Source organism: Eufriesea mexicana, unplaced genomic scaffold, assembly GCF_001483705.2.
Source record: "Eufriesea mexicana isolate 0111107269 unplaced genomic scaffold, ASM148370v2 scaffold757, whole genome shotgun sequence".
Classification (NCBI taxonomy): Eukaryota; Metazoa; Arthropoda; class Insecta; order Hymenoptera; family Apidae; genus Eufriesea; species Eufriesea mexicana.
The window spans coordinates 873,824-890,782 of NW_016908927.1; the positions used below are offsets into that span (position 1 = coordinate 873,824).

At 28.7% G+C, this 16,959-nt stretch overlaps 4 protein-coding genes across 7 annotated transcripts in view; 2 read left to right on the forward strand and 2 right to left on the reverse strand.

Annotated features, from left to right (window-relative positions):
- Nucleotides 1–6,698: 6,698 nt before the first annotated feature.
- Nucleotides 6,699–11,481, reverse strand: Dna2 (DNA replication helicase/nuclease 2). Its single transcript, XM_017899017.1, has 14 exons — nucleotides 11,452–11,481; nucleotides 10,583–11,316; nucleotides 10,248–10,512; nucleotides 9,993–10,170; nucleotides 9,652–9,937; nucleotides 9,144–9,554; nucleotides 8,827–9,069; nucleotides 8,621–8,767; nucleotides 8,158–8,548; nucleotides 7,755–7,948; nucleotides 7,465–7,681; nucleotides 7,233–7,421; nucleotides 6,973–7,155; nucleotides 6,699–6,905 (listed from the first exon to the last, which is right to left on the reverse strand). The coding sequence occupies exons 1-14, from the start codon at nucleotides 11,479–11,481 to the stop codon at nucleotides 6,699–6,701; spliced, it is 3,675 nt and encodes a 1,224-aa protein (XP_017754506.1).
- A 1,223-nt stretch (nucleotides 11,482–12,704) lies between these two features.
- On the reverse strand, nucleotides 12,705–13,618 carry LOC108546776 (alpha-ketoglutarate-dependent dioxygenase alkB homolog 7, mitochondrial). Its single transcript, XM_017899026.1, has 4 exons — nucleotides 13,367–13,618; nucleotides 13,126–13,299; nucleotides 12,937–13,061; nucleotides 12,705–12,877 (listed from the first exon to the last, which is right to left on the reverse strand). The coding sequence occupies exons 1-4, from the start codon at nucleotides 13,616–13,618 to the stop codon at nucleotides 12,751–12,753; spliced, it is 678 nt and encodes a 225-aa protein (XP_017754515.1). The 3' UTR covers nucleotides 12,705–12,750.
- A 544-nt stretch (nucleotides 13,619–14,162) lies between these two features.
- Nucleotides 14,163–15,374, forward strand: slv (sugar transporter SWEET1). The gene is made up of 4 exons (XM_017899027.1): nucleotides 14,163–14,291; nucleotides 14,551–14,628; nucleotides 14,794–15,076; nucleotides 15,159–15,374. The coding sequence occupies exons 1-4, from the start codon at nucleotides 14,215–14,217 to the stop codon at nucleotides 15,372–15,374; spliced, it is 654 nt and encodes a 217-aa protein (XP_017754516.1). The 5' UTR covers nucleotides 14,163–14,214.
- An 802-nt stretch (nucleotides 15,375–16,176) lies between these two features.
- Nucleotides 16,177–16,959, forward strand: part of TBPH (TAR DNA-binding protein-43 homolog) — an 8,807-nt gene continuing 8,024 nt past the window's right edge. For all 4 annotated transcript variants that reach the window (XM_017899046.1, XM_017899049.1, XM_017899048.1 and 1 more), the window contains exon 1: nucleotides 16,177–16,557. In XM_017899046.1, the coding sequence (XP_017754535.1) occupies nucleotides 16,320–16,557 (238 nt within the window). In that variant the 5' untranslated portion in view covers nucleotides 16,177–16,319. The remainder of the gene's footprint in view (nucleotides 16,558–16,959) is intronic.

Here is a 16,959-nt window from a genome sequence, read left to right on the forward strand (position 1 = left end):
CTTGGCTGCCTGGCTCGGTGGCTCGGCAGCTCGGCGTGGCTGGATGACGAAGGGCGGGAGTTTTTTCCCCAGTTGTTCTTTGCCCTCTCTTCTTCGAGTTGTTTCGAGAGCAGTTCTATTGTTTTGTTTAATTTGTCAATCATTTTTAGCAGCTCCTCGTTTTGAAGGGATGCAGGTTTCTCACTCGCACATCCTTTGTTGCAGTGGTACCGGCTACTTTTTTCATTGGCGGCATGTCTGTCAATTTCCGTGGCGATAGTAATGATATCTTTTTGGCTATTGAGTTTGTCGATGGTTTCTGAATTTTTTAATTTTTCAGTTTAGCCGTCTTGTTTATTTGAGCATTAATCTTGATGATAATGCTCTTTTGTGTCAGTCCTTTCTCTCCTTTGTGATTTCCAATACTTCATCGATGTCGTTTTTTTCAATGATTATATTTGCTCCGTGGTGGTGATTTTGATAGTTTATTCTCCACTGTCTGCAAGAAGATCACTCCCCTTGTTTGTTTGATATGGTGTCTATTTTGATGGTGTTCTATTAATGCACTATGAAACGTGTTTCCACTGTCGAGCACAGGTATAAGCGCGTTTACGATTAAAGACTTCGAGACGAGCTGCGGAGGTTCGGCAGGTACGTCCGACACTCACGAAGGTCAATGCAAAAGTCCTGCCTTAGACACTGGGGATACTATTGGAAAGTCGGGAAGTTATATATATATAAGAGTCAGAGGTTTTCCGAGGACTTGTGGGAAAGTCCTTAAAGACGGAATCCATCTAGTGGCGAGAGTGAGAATGATGGTCACTACATCACCCCCGTGTCAGTGATTAACGATATATAGAGATGATGATGAGATTGGAGCGGCCTTTATTCTTGGCGAGCGCGTTCTTAAAGCCTGGACCGTTGTGGAGTAGTTCTTCTGCCCTCCTAGGATGGTTGCGGCGTCGTTTTTCGGCGAACGGAAAGGTTCGCATTAACCGGCGAGCACGTTGGGCTTCGAGCCTGGATTCGTTTCGTCTTTCATTATTCGTAGGGGGAGCCTCGTTGGCGTCCCGATGCGTTGTCATCCTAGTAGGCAGATTGCGAACTCTCCGTGGTCGTTGCTGTTGCTCGCTCCTTGTTGCTCAGAAGGTTGCATTGATGTTCTTCGTTCGGGGTCATCAATGTGGGGGTCCTCCCCAACTGTCGTTTTGACGTCAGCTGGTCGCAATGGTATCCTCTGTGGTTGCGTGGCTAGAAGTGGCGAGGGTGAGAATGATGGTCGCTACAATATCGATAACAAAATGACAAAGGTATATAATTTAAGCTGTATGAAATTAATACAGTCATATAAAAGAAGTATAAACAAAAAATTAGTAATAAAGATCTTTTTTGTAAATGATTTAAAATGAGTTAACAGTTGATTTATTCTTCTGTATCAAGTAGTGGTTACTTCTTTTGTCCTTTTCTCTTTAATAATGATTAAGAAAATATCAATGAATCATACAATGTTTATTTCATAAATATTGTAGTTTTGGGTACGCATTAGCAACTATTTCGTCCTAGAACAAAGGTAAGCTTGCAAGATCCCGTTACGGTTTTCTAACGGCCGAATCCTAAGGGCCAGAATAACAGCAATGAGACCTTAACCTAACCCTAATTTAACAAAGTTAGGCGACGCACTTGGGAATCGGCTGACAAAGGGCCTGCAGGGAATTAACACGAGTCCGCGTGCGTGGTACTCTTAGGCCTCGGCGAGTTAAGGGGTTATAAAAAGATATTTTCCAGACGTGGTTATTTTCGATAAGGTCATCAATGGCAGGTGATCTCGATGCACATCACCTTGAGAGATGAAATTCCTTCACCACCGACTTCAGTTCACGTTTCCTCTTCTTAAGATAACCGATTCGCAGACCAAGGAAACGACCAATCGGGCACCGTTACTCTTTTAGCGAACTCCCGATTTTCCCTAGTTCGATCACTAGGAAAATTGAGGAGTCAGTCGTTCTTTCATTGTTCGACTTTAACGTTCAAATCAACTTTCAATCATTCTTCGACCTTTCAACTCTAACGTTGTCTAACGTATAATTTTTAATAATAATTTAATTTAATTTTAATTTAATTTTCCTCGTGAAACGTTACTACCGTCTGTGTTCGATTCGGCTGTAGTCTAGCATTGCACATCATCTTAGCCCTTCTTCTTGCTCGTGATTATTCAACTGATTGCTCAAAATTAATTTAGCGAGCAACATTGACAAAGCGTAGAGTGATTTACGACCCGCTAACCGGTTCGTTTTGCCAATTCACTCGCGACGTGACAGCAACATTTTTGGTACGAAACAAATTTTATATGAATTTGATGATTTTTGATACTTTATTAATGATTTGAAAAAGAATATTGGTCAAATATATTATAAATTCTTTTTACAGATTTATATAATAGATTTATATTAAATATTAGGTAACCAGATAAATAATGTTCTTTGAAATGTGAATAAAAATACGAAAACAACATTATTTATTTCATTAGCTAATATATAATCTATAATGCTATAAATATATATATCTTATATATCTAATATATGTTCTTAATATATGTACAAGTATCATTTCATTCATAAATATTTACATTACTCGTAAAAGTACTCGTAAAAATACGTTTTTCTATTTTATTTCTTTTTTGTTTATATTTTTTTATTTTTTTAAATTAAAAGATTTTTCCGTTCCAACGAACCAGACAATGAAGCTTTGCCGGTGAACGAGTGCACCAGGGGAAAGAGAAAACCATGACGTAGAGTAATGGTGATACTAGTGGTGATAACCAAGGCAACAATAGCTTCAATCTCGCTCAGCTGCACTTTACTTCTAATGTGTATATCGCATGAAAGCATAGCTGGCTATATCTGCCAATTTGTAGCAAGAACGAAAATCTGTCATTGTACGCTGTTATTTCCCATAAATTAAATTAATCATAATAACAGTTAGACTGATATTACGAAAAGCAATATCTTTACTGAATTCATGATTTTATGAACGCAAACCTCTGATCGCTGCAAGTTCTGAAATCCCTAATAATTTATTGTTATTTGCCGACTTCAAACTCTCATATTCTTTTTTCGATATAATTACGAGTTTAACACCCTTGTCGCTATCGTAATCTTACGTTACTCGCATTTTTTCATTTCTTTCTCAATATCCCTTTTTCAACTTTCGTATCGGAGACTGCTTTATAAGATACCATACGATGAAGAACTATAAAATATAATTTTTACATAAAATTAAAACGTATTATTGTATTACATATATCTAAAGTTTAAAAAAGAATTAATGAATTTTGTTTTTCCTTCATAATCTTGCATATTATGTATTACTATTCGTTCAACGAAAATTAATTCTGACCCAAGTAATCACACTAAGTTAATATGACTGCAAAGAGTTAATATCATTAATGTATGATAATGAATATCATTATTAAACATAAAGATGTATAATATTTAGCATTATCCAATATTACTATTAGGTATCGGAAAAAATTCGTGCGGATTGTTGAAAATATGAGAGAAAGCCAGAAGAAACGTGGTGCAACAGTAAATTTCTAAAATCGATTGTGTTTCAGTAGATGCTTATTCGTTTGATATTTATGATCAACTTGTCGCTTCGCAGGTGAAATAATAGAATCAGCATGGTCAAATGGAATATCCACGCTTCCCTTTCTCCTTACATTTTGCTAGCCTAAATTTCTCTTCACTTTCTCCTTTTTTACTGTGAATGTACAGCTCTGCTGTTTAAGCCGAAGTGGGATAATGTAACGGGTGTCCTTTACAGAATTCGTATTTTTACATAAGGCAAATTCGCTTAGGAAAAATCGGGTATTAAATATCGTACAGAATGATAGGTTGAATTAATAAAATAAAACATTACAAAATAATGTAATGTTACAAGTGTGAAAAGAAATACAATAAAGAATTGTTTATTATAAAATTTTCAATATGAATACTATATTACTATAGTATTATAATATTATGTATAGAATAATATTTACACAAATTATTTACAGTTTCATATTTATACCATAATGGTATATCTGCCAGCTTCAGCATGACTTTTGTTCAATATCATACACTCAAATTTTTATAGCAAACATTCCTTTTTATACATATTTGCATTAAAGTATTCTAAGAAATTATCCATTATGAAAAAATTGCTACATTCTGTTCCAGTGTTTAAAAACTCTAATTTTAGTCTGCATAATATACCCACCATTTCTGGCTTCAAATGGTTTTGATTCAGAGAAAATTTCATTGATAACTGAAGAATAATTGTGCATAATTGTACCAAACCTGAAATATGTTTGAAGTCTTATATTATCTAAGTCTACTATGTCGTGATTTTGTTTCAAAATGTATAGATTTCTAAACCAATTTCATGAACAGCCAGAAGACTCAAATCATGCCATTCGTTAATAAAGTCAACCATATTAAATATAAAACTGAATTTATGTGTTATACTTTTAAAATCATTTGAATGCTTACTGCCATCCAATGCAATGGAGAGATCCAAAAACTCTAAAGTATCTAAAAAACTATTAGTTACTGATAGCCTTTTGATTGCACTTGTATGAGCGGTTTGATAAAATTTTTGGCAGTTGACATGAAATTCCTGAATTTTGCTTTCGTTGTTATCTATTGACTATTTCCTGATATCTTCTATGGTTAATTCTCAATATCCTCGAATATGCATCAACCTTAAAGATCCTAAATTATTATATACACCTATTTAGTATAAGTTAATAGTTTGTATGATAATAAGTTGCTGAATGAAATTACTACCTAATTCTTTTATCAATATTTGGCAATATTTTGATACTCTATATATCAAATTATTAGTGCCTTGAGAAATTTTATTGTACTTTATTATTTTCTTTATATCAACTAAATATAAACTCCTCAATATTTCAGTCAATTTATACTATATCTGAGCTTTCTGACATTTTGGAATCTGTATTTGATTTGAACATTTTCAATTTTACATATACTTCTTTGTCTAAATATACAATAAGTATATCTCAATGTTCCAAGAATCTTTCCATACTCTCACAAAAAACCAACCATTATGTTTATGAATACACAATTATGTTGTGCTTCATCACATTCAATGTACTCTGTATTTTTCTATAGTCTTCTTTTTTTTTCAAGCTCCACGAAAAATGTGTATAAATTTTATGTAGCAATTTTTCCAAATTTTTTGAAAGTTGTTTACATGCATCTGAAGCTATAAGATGTATGTTATGGTAAATGCAAGGAAAAGCAAAAATATGTGGATTATCTTATAGTAATAAAACAATAAAAGATTGCTTCTTGCCTACCATCACACTTGTTTTATCTGGTGTTACAATTGCTATCACAATGACATTTCTAATTGGTAATTGGTACTTTTTTAATGACTAAAGAATATATTTACATGAACTTTCTGCTATGGCTTTCTTTACTCTAATATAATCTAATAAATGTGTTTGAACTTTGCCTTCATTAACATATCGATTTAAAATATATAGTGCTTTGATTTCAATGGTGTTAGTCGTTTAATCTACTGACATGACATAAAAAAAGAAGGTTTTGTTGCAATATTTTCATTGTTGTTTGAAGTATTGTTCTATTTTAAACATTTTTTATTATCCCTCTAATTTTATTTCACCATCGCAATCGAAATGTGTCACGTTCAGAATGCTCACATAATGCCAAAAAGAATTAAAACTCCTACTATGCTCAACTATGTGTCTAATTTCAGCTCTTTTTACTAATTCTGAATTTGTTATTTCAGGTACACTCATGTTCACATCATTATGGTTTAGTACAAAAAAACATGGTAAGAACGCAGAGAAGAGGAACCTAGGTCGAGAAAATATGAGGAGAAGGGGAAGCGTAGAAACTCCTGGTTACGTTATAACGATAAAATACTCGACGCTTACTTAAAATATGTTCGAATTACTTGATCTCCTTAAAACTATTCGATTTCTTTCTAATCGTTCGAATCTTTCAAGTTCTCGGAATTTTTAATTTCAGACTACTCAAATATTCGAACATTGTGACACTTCCATTAATATACCTCTACTAAATAGTATCAAAAGAATTCAAAGAAAAATGTTACTCAAAATGTTTATTTTATAAGATACTTGAAAGCTCTCAAAATTGGTAAGAAACTAGTACATCAACAAGTTTTCCCATATTTTAATGACGAAGTAAAATCATTTTTAAAAATTTAGAGTTAAATAATCTACATTGATCACTAAACTACTGAATTACCAAATCTGTTTATAAATTTCATAATTTTGAATTTGTTATATCCCAAATGTTTATTAAACATCTTATTAAATCACTGAATAAATGTTTTAATTTCTATTCTATTATCTTAATCTAGTATCAATATTTACAATGCAAATTCAAAATATAATTAATCTATTTGTTACTATCCTAAGTAATTTGCATTGAAATCAATAACTCTTAGCCATTGTTGAAAATATTCAATCTCAAATTAAGGTAATGAAAAATAACAATTTTTAATCAAATAAAAATTTTAATAGACATCTTATTAGTTTATACACAAAATGTTTTATAAAAATCTAACTTATTTCTTAACTTTATTAAACATATAAAGATAATTCATTTTCATGCTAAAAAAGTGTTTTTGAACAATTCATTTGTTAAAAAATATTATAAAATGTATTATAAAGTACATACCAGGTTTTCCCACAAAAAATCATTGCAGTAATCCTTTAAATTTATTATATTTTTATCTCCGACTAGATTAAATAATTTTTTAAACACTGCATACCGAGATAAAGTGTTCTTGTCCCCAATAATAATTAATTTATATTTTGCTCTTGTTAACGCTACAGTTAATCTTCGATGATCCCCTAATACTTCGAGATCCTGTATTTAAAAAATATTACATATTTCTTTCTAACTAATGTAATTCCATAAAATTTAAATATAATACCTCTTTTACATCACTATTGTTGACTAAACTTTTTGCACAAGAATAAATTATAATCTCTTTATCACGTCCTTGATATTGATCAACAGTATTTATCTCGATATCACTAGTAAGAACTTTTTTTAGTAAATTAACATGTGCTCTATATGGCGCAATAATGCCAATATTTTTAAACTGTGCATCCATCTGTACATTTAAATTTTATGTTACAAATTCTAATATTTAATATAAAAATGACTACATTAATTACTATTAAACATCACCTTTAAAAGAGTTTGCACCAATTTCGAGATTATGACAGCTTCCCATATATTTGAATTTACTTGATCACTTTCTGGGTATCTAGTACTAAAATCGCAGTAACTTAATTGTAAATTACTGGTACATCCTGTGTTTAGTATAATTACTGAGTTACTTATATCCAATGATAATGTCTTCTGTAGCCACTTTTCCTCTATAAAAATCTAAAATATATTTTTATTTTATGAATAGGACATCACAATTTATTTTATTTATTAAACTCACTTCTTTACATAGTGAAACAATGGTAGCATTTTCTAACGATGTATTCCCCATTACTAACATGTCGTTATATGTTAACTTATTTGCTAAGTACATAATATTTTTATTCATTCTGTACTGTTTTGTTAAGGTGACTGTATTGTTTTCATTATCCAATCGAGCAAATAACGATTCTTCTGCACCTAATTTTCTGTAACGAAAGTACAATTAACATTTCTTTTTGTGATATAAACTACCATCTTTTTAAAAAGTCTGATATACACCTAGCCAATTTACTTCTAATAACAGGTGGTAATTGATCAGGATCTCCCACAAGAACAAATTTCTTTGCACTATATAATGGGCGTAAGACAGATGGTTGCAATGTCTGAGTACTTTCATCTACGAGACATATATCAAATATACGTCTTCCAAGAAGAGCATGATGAGCACCGTAACAAGTTACTCCAATAATATTCTAAAATAATTAAATAATATTTACAATAAATATTTCCAATTTAATTACAACAGAAATTATCACCTTAAATATTTCCAATACTATAAAAAAAGAATTCAGAGTTACTCATAAGTTACTACAATATTAAATAATTTATATGAAAAATTTTTCATTTACTTTCATTCTTTTAATATATAATTATATAAATGTAATCTAAAAATATTTCATACTTTGCTAGAATATAGTTCTTCTAAGCTGTTTGGTGAGCAGTAATTTGAAACTGCAAATCCTTCAGTTTTATATTTCAAAGATGGATGAACATATGAACCCAATCGCAAGAAGTCAATACCTTTGTTCAGTAATTTTAATAAAATATTGTCTACAGCACTATTTGTATGTGCAGTAATTAGAATAGAGTGTCCTGCATTATGTAAGACTTCTATTAATGCCACCAATGTCTCTGTTTTTCCAGTCCCTGGCATTCCTTTAATTAAAGCGTAATCATTTGTGGATATTACCTTCAAAATTGCTCTTTGCTGATTTTTATTTAAATTTTGTAATATTTTGGCACTTTTATAAATAATGGATTGTGATAGACCTTTTTGAAATGATGCTGGTTTCCTGATTTAAAGAAAACTTAATTAAAAAAGGTTTTAAAAAGATATATTAAAATCTATAATATATTTTCCAAACCTATCTATTATAATGTCTCGTAACTTTTCGCAAATTTTATTGTGTTCCATTAAACCTCCTACATTCGCAAGATTAGAGGAAAATAAACTAGAAGATGAATACTTGTCTATATGAAAGGATTCATTTATGTTATATTTGGTAATATCTCTGAAATAAAATAGGAGATTGTAATTCATTATAAAATTTATGTTTCCATTTTTATATACCTATCTAATAACACTATGATAGAATCTTCTTTCCTTTGTACAATAAATCCTGCAGATATATTTATTCTTGTATTTGTACTGATTAAAATATATTCATTGTCAGAAAATTCCATATATGGAATATTAGTATTTGAAAATTGTGCTTTTACATTTGCACGAACAAAGGTGTGCTTATACTTTGAATCACACTCAATAACTTTTCCTATCACTTGCAAATTACAGATACATGTTTTCTTCATTTCCCTAGAAGAAAAAAATAATCCATTTAATTAAAAAATGCACAACATAATGTTATAAAAATTATTGTATAACGTTACCTTTTTTCTGGACTTAATGTCCATAAGTATTTCATTATATTCTCACTGAATTGTGCACTTTCTTCTATTTGCAATAATGAAACCCAATGCAAAATGTAATCAATATGAGTAGGCTTGAACTTATCCAAAATCTGTTTCCCAAGCTTTGTTAATGGATGTGAATCTGACAATTGTATATTAGTATCTTTGCTCAAATATGCACAACACAAAGCACTGTAAATACACTTTGAACAAGCACTATGATGATTAATTGGTTCTGGTAACTCTAAAATTTGCCAACCTGATTCAGAAGTTAAGCTTGTTATCTTTTCAATTGATTTTGGTACAAAATAACTAGCTAATGTGTTTCGTAATAATATTAAATCCCTTTTTTCAGGATAACCACTATTAATCTCTTGTATACTATTTTCCCTGCAATAAAAAGTATTGATACAATGAATCATATAATAAAACATTAGAATACTCTAATAAATTAACAAATTACCTAGAGATAAATTTAAAAAATTACCTAAGGTATAATAAGAGACCTGTGTCTGTATCCTGACCTGTAAGAGTCATCATCATAATATACAAAATAATCTGACCTCGATGCTCCAATGAGAATGATGGTTTCCCTGTCTTTATTTCGAGAGGCATAATTTTCTTCTTTGAATTTATTTTCACTTCCACGGTAACATCTACCTTACCTTTTATACCTAACTTAGGAAGCCAGATATTTTCTTCTATATCACGAATATGACTGATTTTTCCTTTAAAATTGCTCTGCATATTATTTATTTCTTGTTGTCTTTTACCTGAAAGTATCATATGGTAATAAAAAGTAATAACAAAATACATTAATTTGAATACCTTTTATATAATGTTGAATAAACTTATGTATTTTTGGCACAAATACGAGCATTTGTTGTCTACATACATCAAGTGAAATTTCTGATGCATAAAGTAGACTGCTTGTATCTTTGGACTGCAATATGCTATCCATTAACTTTGTAATATCTGACAACTCATGAATATTTTTTTGTACTGCCTGTAATGTTAATTACTATACTTAAAAACTTAACAACATATTAAAAATGCTAGAAAGGAATGTTAAAATATACTTACACCTTGTAATAATTGATGGACTAAGCTTCCAATAACAAGTGGTGATTTATCTCCCTCATAATATGGTAAATTCTCCATCTTTCTAAATTTTTCAGCTAAAACTGCTTTTCTCTTACAAAATAAAGCACCAGCCACTGTTGTTCCAGATATTAATATATCTGGATGTACAACAAGGAAACCACTATTATTATCTATTATCCATTGTTTGTTTTCCTTTCTTGCTTGAACAACAACAATATCATCTTTCTGCACCTTAGCATCTTTCCTAAATTTCAATTAGAAATATTGCATTAAACATTTTATTTTAACTATACCATTATAATCATATTTCTTACCAAAAACCTGAACATGTAATAGTTGTATTAGGTGTCTTATAATCTTCCTGTGATACAGTTAGTAATAAACTATTATAATCTCTTCTTACTTCAACGACTTTGCATCTCTGCAGGGAATTAAAATTTATTTGGGTATCTATTGACCAGTCTTCTTCAAAATAATCATTAAAATCATCTGTTAGAAATGATCCTAATTCTGAACAAATTTCTTCATGTTTTATATTATCATGCACATATTCCTCCATGGAATCTGTTTTGTGTTCTTTTGAAAGACACTTATCAGAATTATTATCTTGTAATATACCATCATGTTTTATTACTTTCTTGTCATTTGATTTATATAATTTGTCTGCATATTGGTCAATACCAATGTTTTCCTTAAGATCATGTTCTATTACAGACATATAATCGCATTTAGTTTTATTTGTACCTATGCTTATATTACTATCGAACACATGATGAATTACATTAGACTCATCTGCAAGTACATGTTTTTGTCTTTGTGCATTTCCTGCATTACATGCATCAGGAACATCATCATATTTTGCAACTTTAATTTGTAATGAACCCAAATCATCTGATATCTTCCTTTTCTTATGTATTTCATCATCTATGGTACTAGATTCAACAATATTATTTAATGAATTATTCTTTTTAAGAGATAAATTTTTAGGAGTCTTCATAAAATATACTGATATTTTTCGTTGAGATTGCTTTGTATCATGAATTGAATTCTATGAAAAAGAAAAAAATCACAAATTTTAAAATAACGATAATGTTTTCAATTTAAATTTTGTTGTAAAAGAAAATTGTTGAATAAAAATTATGTGTATACTTTATTATTACTTTTTTTATTTATTATACATTACCTTTTTAAGAGAAAGATCAACTTTCTTCATTGTAAGTTTAATCTTATTATTCGTTGTATAAAAATATAAACTACCACATTACCAATTACCTAGTCAATTCGCGCGCAATGTCTGTCAGATTCATGCGATTATAAGAAAAGAAATGATAGTACATTTATAGCGATTATGGAGAAACTTTCTAGGGAATTCAAGAGAATATTTTATTTTCGCAATAAATATAATACCAAATATAGTATTTATTATATATGTTAAAACGAAATTATTATAACAAAAATGCCTGTCAATATTCTAAATTGCACTAAAATATATGTTTAAAATAATAAGATATATACAGTTAGTAAGATGACGACGATATTTTTTTTTTATCTATATGAATATTTGTAATTCAAATAATTAGTTTTATATCTATAAAATTATATTTAATGCATTTGTAAATTTATTTAAAAATGAACAAAATATGCGGGTTGTTTAGCAGATAAATTATATCATCTCAATTAAAGATTGAACAAGCAAAATCTTTAGTTTAACATTTACATAGTTATCCATAGTTGTTAAGCACGAGTCTATAATTTATGCAGCAATGTCAACACTATCTGGAACAAACTTTCTGTTGTGTAAAGTTTCTAAGTGTATGTAATTATGTATATATATATGTATATGTATTATTTCCGAAAAATTTATTTCCATTTTTCTTTAAATATTAAAAAGAAATTTAACAGTCTTTTATGCTGCAGACAATGATACTATTAAATCAACACAAATTTTTGGTTCAAATAAAAAGATCTTCTATTATTAACCTTTTATTAAATACAGAAATACTCATTATTTAAAAAAATTTGAATTGTCATTCAAAACATACATATATACAACATAGTTAAATATAATACAACCTCATTAAAGTAATTATCTGTAATAGTAAAATTAAGTTCTGGCTGATAATAAAAGTTGACTAACATTTAGTTGGAAGCCTCTTACAAACCTGTAAAATTAAAAAAGAAATTGGATCTTTTACATTATTGAAATTCCCTTGTAAGTAAAATATATTTTTGTTGTATAAAATACATTATTTCATTGATCTGTGGTAACGTCAATATTTACAAAATTAATGAATAAGTACAAAAAATTTTCCTTTTATTATTTTATAATGATGAAGTAATATGTTATAATGACACAATATGAAAGACACTATCACAATAAATAACAGCTCAATACTTTAATATTTATTTCCATCATAAGTTAAGATTTTATGGGGTTATCAACTATATCATACAAACACAACAACTATTTATAATCATAATATTAGTCACAAGATGGTTCACTTCTACATATTACTGATATACGTCTACCCTTTGGTATATGTTGTCCATTGAAAAAAGATTCCTCATTTTTAAAAATTTCATGATTATAATTATATCTAGCTGCACCACTGAAAAATACAAATAACAATTCATAAAAAATGTATGCTTATAAAAATATAACTCTTACCTCATTATATATAGAGATCTTCTTGGTAATAGGAAATCTTTGTATAATGTTTCGTTATCAATCATTTTTAACCTCATTACACTATCAGTTAACAAGCTTAAACCACTAATTATTTCTCCACAAAACTACAAGAAAAAAGTCATTGCTTTTTTAACTTTGTTTAAAATAAAAATGAAGAAAAATACATACCTTAATACTGTCTACATGTGGTTTTATCCATCCTTCTGGTGCTAAATCCAAAATATGTGTCAATGAAATCTGAGATATATTTTTAGGAAATGCTGTTGCTCGAATTTTATTTATTATCTCTATGTTTTTTTCATTCCATTTGCTTTTCTCTGTCTCTCTATAATTATGTATTGCCTATAATAATCAACTAAAATAAGTATAATAGAATTTAATTAAAATAAATCTTTCATATTGTACTAACATCATCCCAATGTGACTGTTCGTATCGTAGTTTTTTAATATAAGGTTCAATTTCTTCAATTAAAGACATTTCTTCTTCAATTGTGACAAAATTCGGAAGAATTTGCATTGTTTTATTAAGTTCATCTTTCCAATTTATTAAATCAATATCTGTCTTATTAAATAGAAGTTTTGATTGTGAATAATGTTTTAAATTAATATAGTTAAACGTTGTATTTAGGAAACGAGTAAACAAATTCAATTTAAGTTTCATTCTTCACTCAAATTTTTTATTAGGTTAAAAATGAAGGGCAACACAAAATTTGTTTGATTCGAAATCGTTAACATTAGCTCATTAAATATTATAATTAAATATTACAATCGATTAGTTATTTATATATTTAAATACATACATATATACAAGATAAATATAATTTTCTTAGAAACAATATTAGTTCATAATTTTCAAACTATATTACTAGGGGTTAAGACTGTTAAATACAATACCAACATATTATTCCGTTTTCTCTTTTACTTATGATAATTAATTAGTTTCATTACTTTGTAGAAGTCGGAAAAAATATTTTTTAAGTTTTTTAGTATTTAATATACAGCACATGAAATAAGAAGAAGAAAGACATATGCAACAAAATTTAAATAAAAATAATTAAATAATTTATTTAATTCAAGTTTGATTATATTTAAATTATGTAGATTGTGTATGGCAGCTTGTCGTTTAATTTCCACTATACTTTCTTTTGGTACAGTTTTATCTTTCATAATAAAACTAGACCATTTCATAGCGTATTTCAAGGTTAAAATCTGGTTTACCAATGTTAATACATAGAAGTGATATGAGTACTTTAAATCATGCCTTCGACGGGGATTAGAGACGTTTTAGCTTCAACCGCTTCGATTTGTACAGTTTTACAATTTTTAGCCGGCGTGTAAGTTAAAGTGTGAGCTCAATATCCTATTTCCTTTTATGTAAGAGATTTAAAAAAATCATTGTATGTTTTTTGTCACAAATATATCGCATTATAAGTTTTCAAATAAGAAGCATAATTTATGAAATATAAAAAGTTTTTTTCAATAATAATAGTAAAAAAACATATAGAGTAAATATTAAGAAAATTTTTGGTGATATCTATTTAGACATAGTTTCTTGTTTATTATGAATCAAAAAGTTAAAGGAATATGTTTTAGGCTGGTGTGCAGAAAGATTATTAAAAATGGCACTACAGGAAGTAGTTCAGCTTTAGCATTTGTAACATGTTATACATCGTAAGTGTTGTATTTATGGTGATAAAAGTAATGTATTTTTAACAGTCCTTTTCTCTTAATGATCATTTATCTATCTCTTTTATCACTGTACTTCTCCTGCAGTGATTTTTAAATATTTATTTAAAATTTATTATTATAGTCAAGTTCTTGTATAATATGTTATAGATGTGTCTTATGGATGAGATATGGTATGCTTATCGAAGATCGATTTATATTATTAGTGAATATTTTTGGCACAATACTTCAAGCATCTTATGTTTGTGTGTTCATTTTGTACAGTGTAAAAAAGTTTAAAACAATCAGGCAAATGATTGCAGCAACCTGTTTTCTTGGAGCTATATATTTTTATAGTTTTTATGAAGAAGATAAAATATTAGCTGCAAAATATATTGGTTTCCTTAGTTGTATAGTAACAGTATTATTTTTTGCATCTCCATTAATAATGCTGGTAAGTCTCTTGATTTTTCTTAGTTTATAATATGAAAATCACTTCTTTTGAGAAAGTGATGATACTACAATATATTTTCTAGGCACATGTAATAAAAGTTAAAAGTACTGAAACTTTGCCATTTCCCATTATTATGGCTTCTTTAATAGTTTCTTGTCAATGGTTTGCATATGGTTGCCTTCTTAATGATTATTTCATACAAATACCAAATTTTTTAGGCTGTGTATTATCTGCATTTCAACTTTGCTTTTTTTTAATTTATCGTAATGAGCAGTCTAATGAAGCTCACTTAATATAATATTAAGATATAATTTCACAGACTGAAAATTATGTATTATAAATGAAAAAATATGATATATATTTTATAATGAATTAATACTTGTAACTTAGAATAGATGATTTGTATTCTCAAGAAAAAATATATTTTTGAAATAATTAATGGGCTTTTTAATTAAAATGAACATTACATATTCCTAAAATTGAGTTTCTTCCCGCTATAAAGAGTTCTATTGTAACAACTTATTAGATATTTTAGTTGGCACTACAAAATTCCCTAGATAGAAAAACAAAAAGTGACATATAAATTATAAAACTTGAAGAATATAATAATAATATTAAATAACATTTAATTTTTATAAATTGTGTAATAAATTAATTATAAAAAATTCTTTGCATATAATAGTAAACTTATATTTGCTTCTCTAAGGCAATTTTCTATTAATTATTAATGTAATAATACGAATACGTATTGATTAATAATTCTATGATGTATCATTTCATTGTTTATTATTCTATTCTAATTTATGACCCAAATATAGATTTTTATGATATTGTAAAATCATATAAAACATTTATTTGAATTTAGTATTAGTTGCATATCTTTTCCAAATGTACTAAAAAAAAATATTATTTAACAAATAAAAGTTCTTTGTTATCATTTTAAAAAATTTTATTTCTGTTAATATATCAAAATGATACAGAATATTGATTCTTGTTTAGAAACATTGTTTTATAAGCGGAAATTGGGTGGAATTTTCCAGACATATTGGAAAGCCGGTAAAGTTCCGGGGCGGACCAGTTGGCAATACTGACAGCAAGAGGAGAGAAAGGGGTGCGGTGTTGCGTGACTGACTGCGAGGCCGAGCGTGTGTGTTTGTTGTGTTGTACGAAATTTTTATTCTCCTTTTGGGAAAAGGAACATTCGCTTTTTTTGGGGGAGACCGTACGTTTGGAAGGGAAAATTATGTCGTCGTACATCCAGGTTGCCGAAGACGAAGGCGACGAACCGATCGAATTGCCGACGGAGGACGATAGCACACTTTTATTGACTACCGTAACCGCCCAGTTTCCCGGAACGTGTGGCCTGAAATATCGCAATCCAGAATCTCGAACGATGCGCGGCATTCGTCTCGTTGACGGACGTCTTCATCCTCCCGAAAATGGATGGGGCAAGGCGATTTACTTTTGTGTTTTTCCAAAAGGTGCTTATTTCACTGCAAATCATGGCCTTTTTCTCTTACCCCTCTCTCCTCCTTCGAAAATATACTAACGCTTCGACATAAGATCAAGTATACCATGTTTTTCATATATCGATTGTCGTGAATTTTGAGTCACTTCAACTTTAAAAATGTTAATCGGTATTAATTCTTGGTTCTAGATTATTTTAGTTTCTCATAGCTTTAGTTTCTTTTTATTTTTTTCAAAGTTCAAAATTCTAGTTTCGGCGTCAATAAATATAACATTAAATATTTCATTGATTCTTCTTTTATAAATTTTGTTAGCACTAGTACTTGATCTTAAATCCTAATAATTTTATTATGGACATTTTACTTACATTTTTTTTTTTTTTTTTTTTTTTTTTTTTTTTTTTTTTTTTTTTTTTT

Bases quoted from the DNA above. Each gene is read 5' to 3' on its own strand.
- slv (XM_017899027.1), top strand. From the start codon at position 14,215: ATGCCTTCGACGGGGATTAGAGACGTTTTAGCTTCAACCGCTTCGATT. The intron at 14,629-14,793 runs GTAAGTGTTGTA...AATATGTTATAG, and splicing joins TTTGTAACATGTTATACATC to ATGTGTCTTATGGATGAGAT. The intron at 15,077-15,158 runs GTAAGTCTCTTG...TATATTTTCTAG, and splicing joins CATCTCCATTAATAATGCTG to GCACATGTAATAAAAGTTAA.
- Dna2 (XM_017899017.1), bottom strand. From the start codon at position 11,481: ATGAAGAAAGTTGATCTTTCTCTTAAAAAG. The intron at 7,949-8,157 runs GTATGAAATATT...TAATTATTTTAG, and splicing joins AAGAACTATATTCTAGCAAA to AATATTATTGGAGTAACTTG. The intron at 7,422-7,464 runs GTCCTATTCATA...ATTTTTATAGAG, and splicing joins TAAATAAAATAAATTGTGAT to GAAAAGTGGCTACAGAAGAC.
- LOC108546776 (XM_017899026.1), bottom strand. From the start codon at position 13,618: ATGAAACTTAAATTGAATTTGTTTACTCGTTTCCTAAATACAACGTTT. The intron at 13,062-13,125 runs GTATGTATTTTT...TTTTTCTTGTAG, and splicing joins CACATGTAGACAGTATTAAG to TTTTGTGGAGAAATAATTAG. The intron at 12,878-12,936 runs GTAAGAGTTATA...TGTATTTTTCAG, and splicing joins AGATCTCTATATATAATGAG to TGGTGCAGCTAGATATAATT.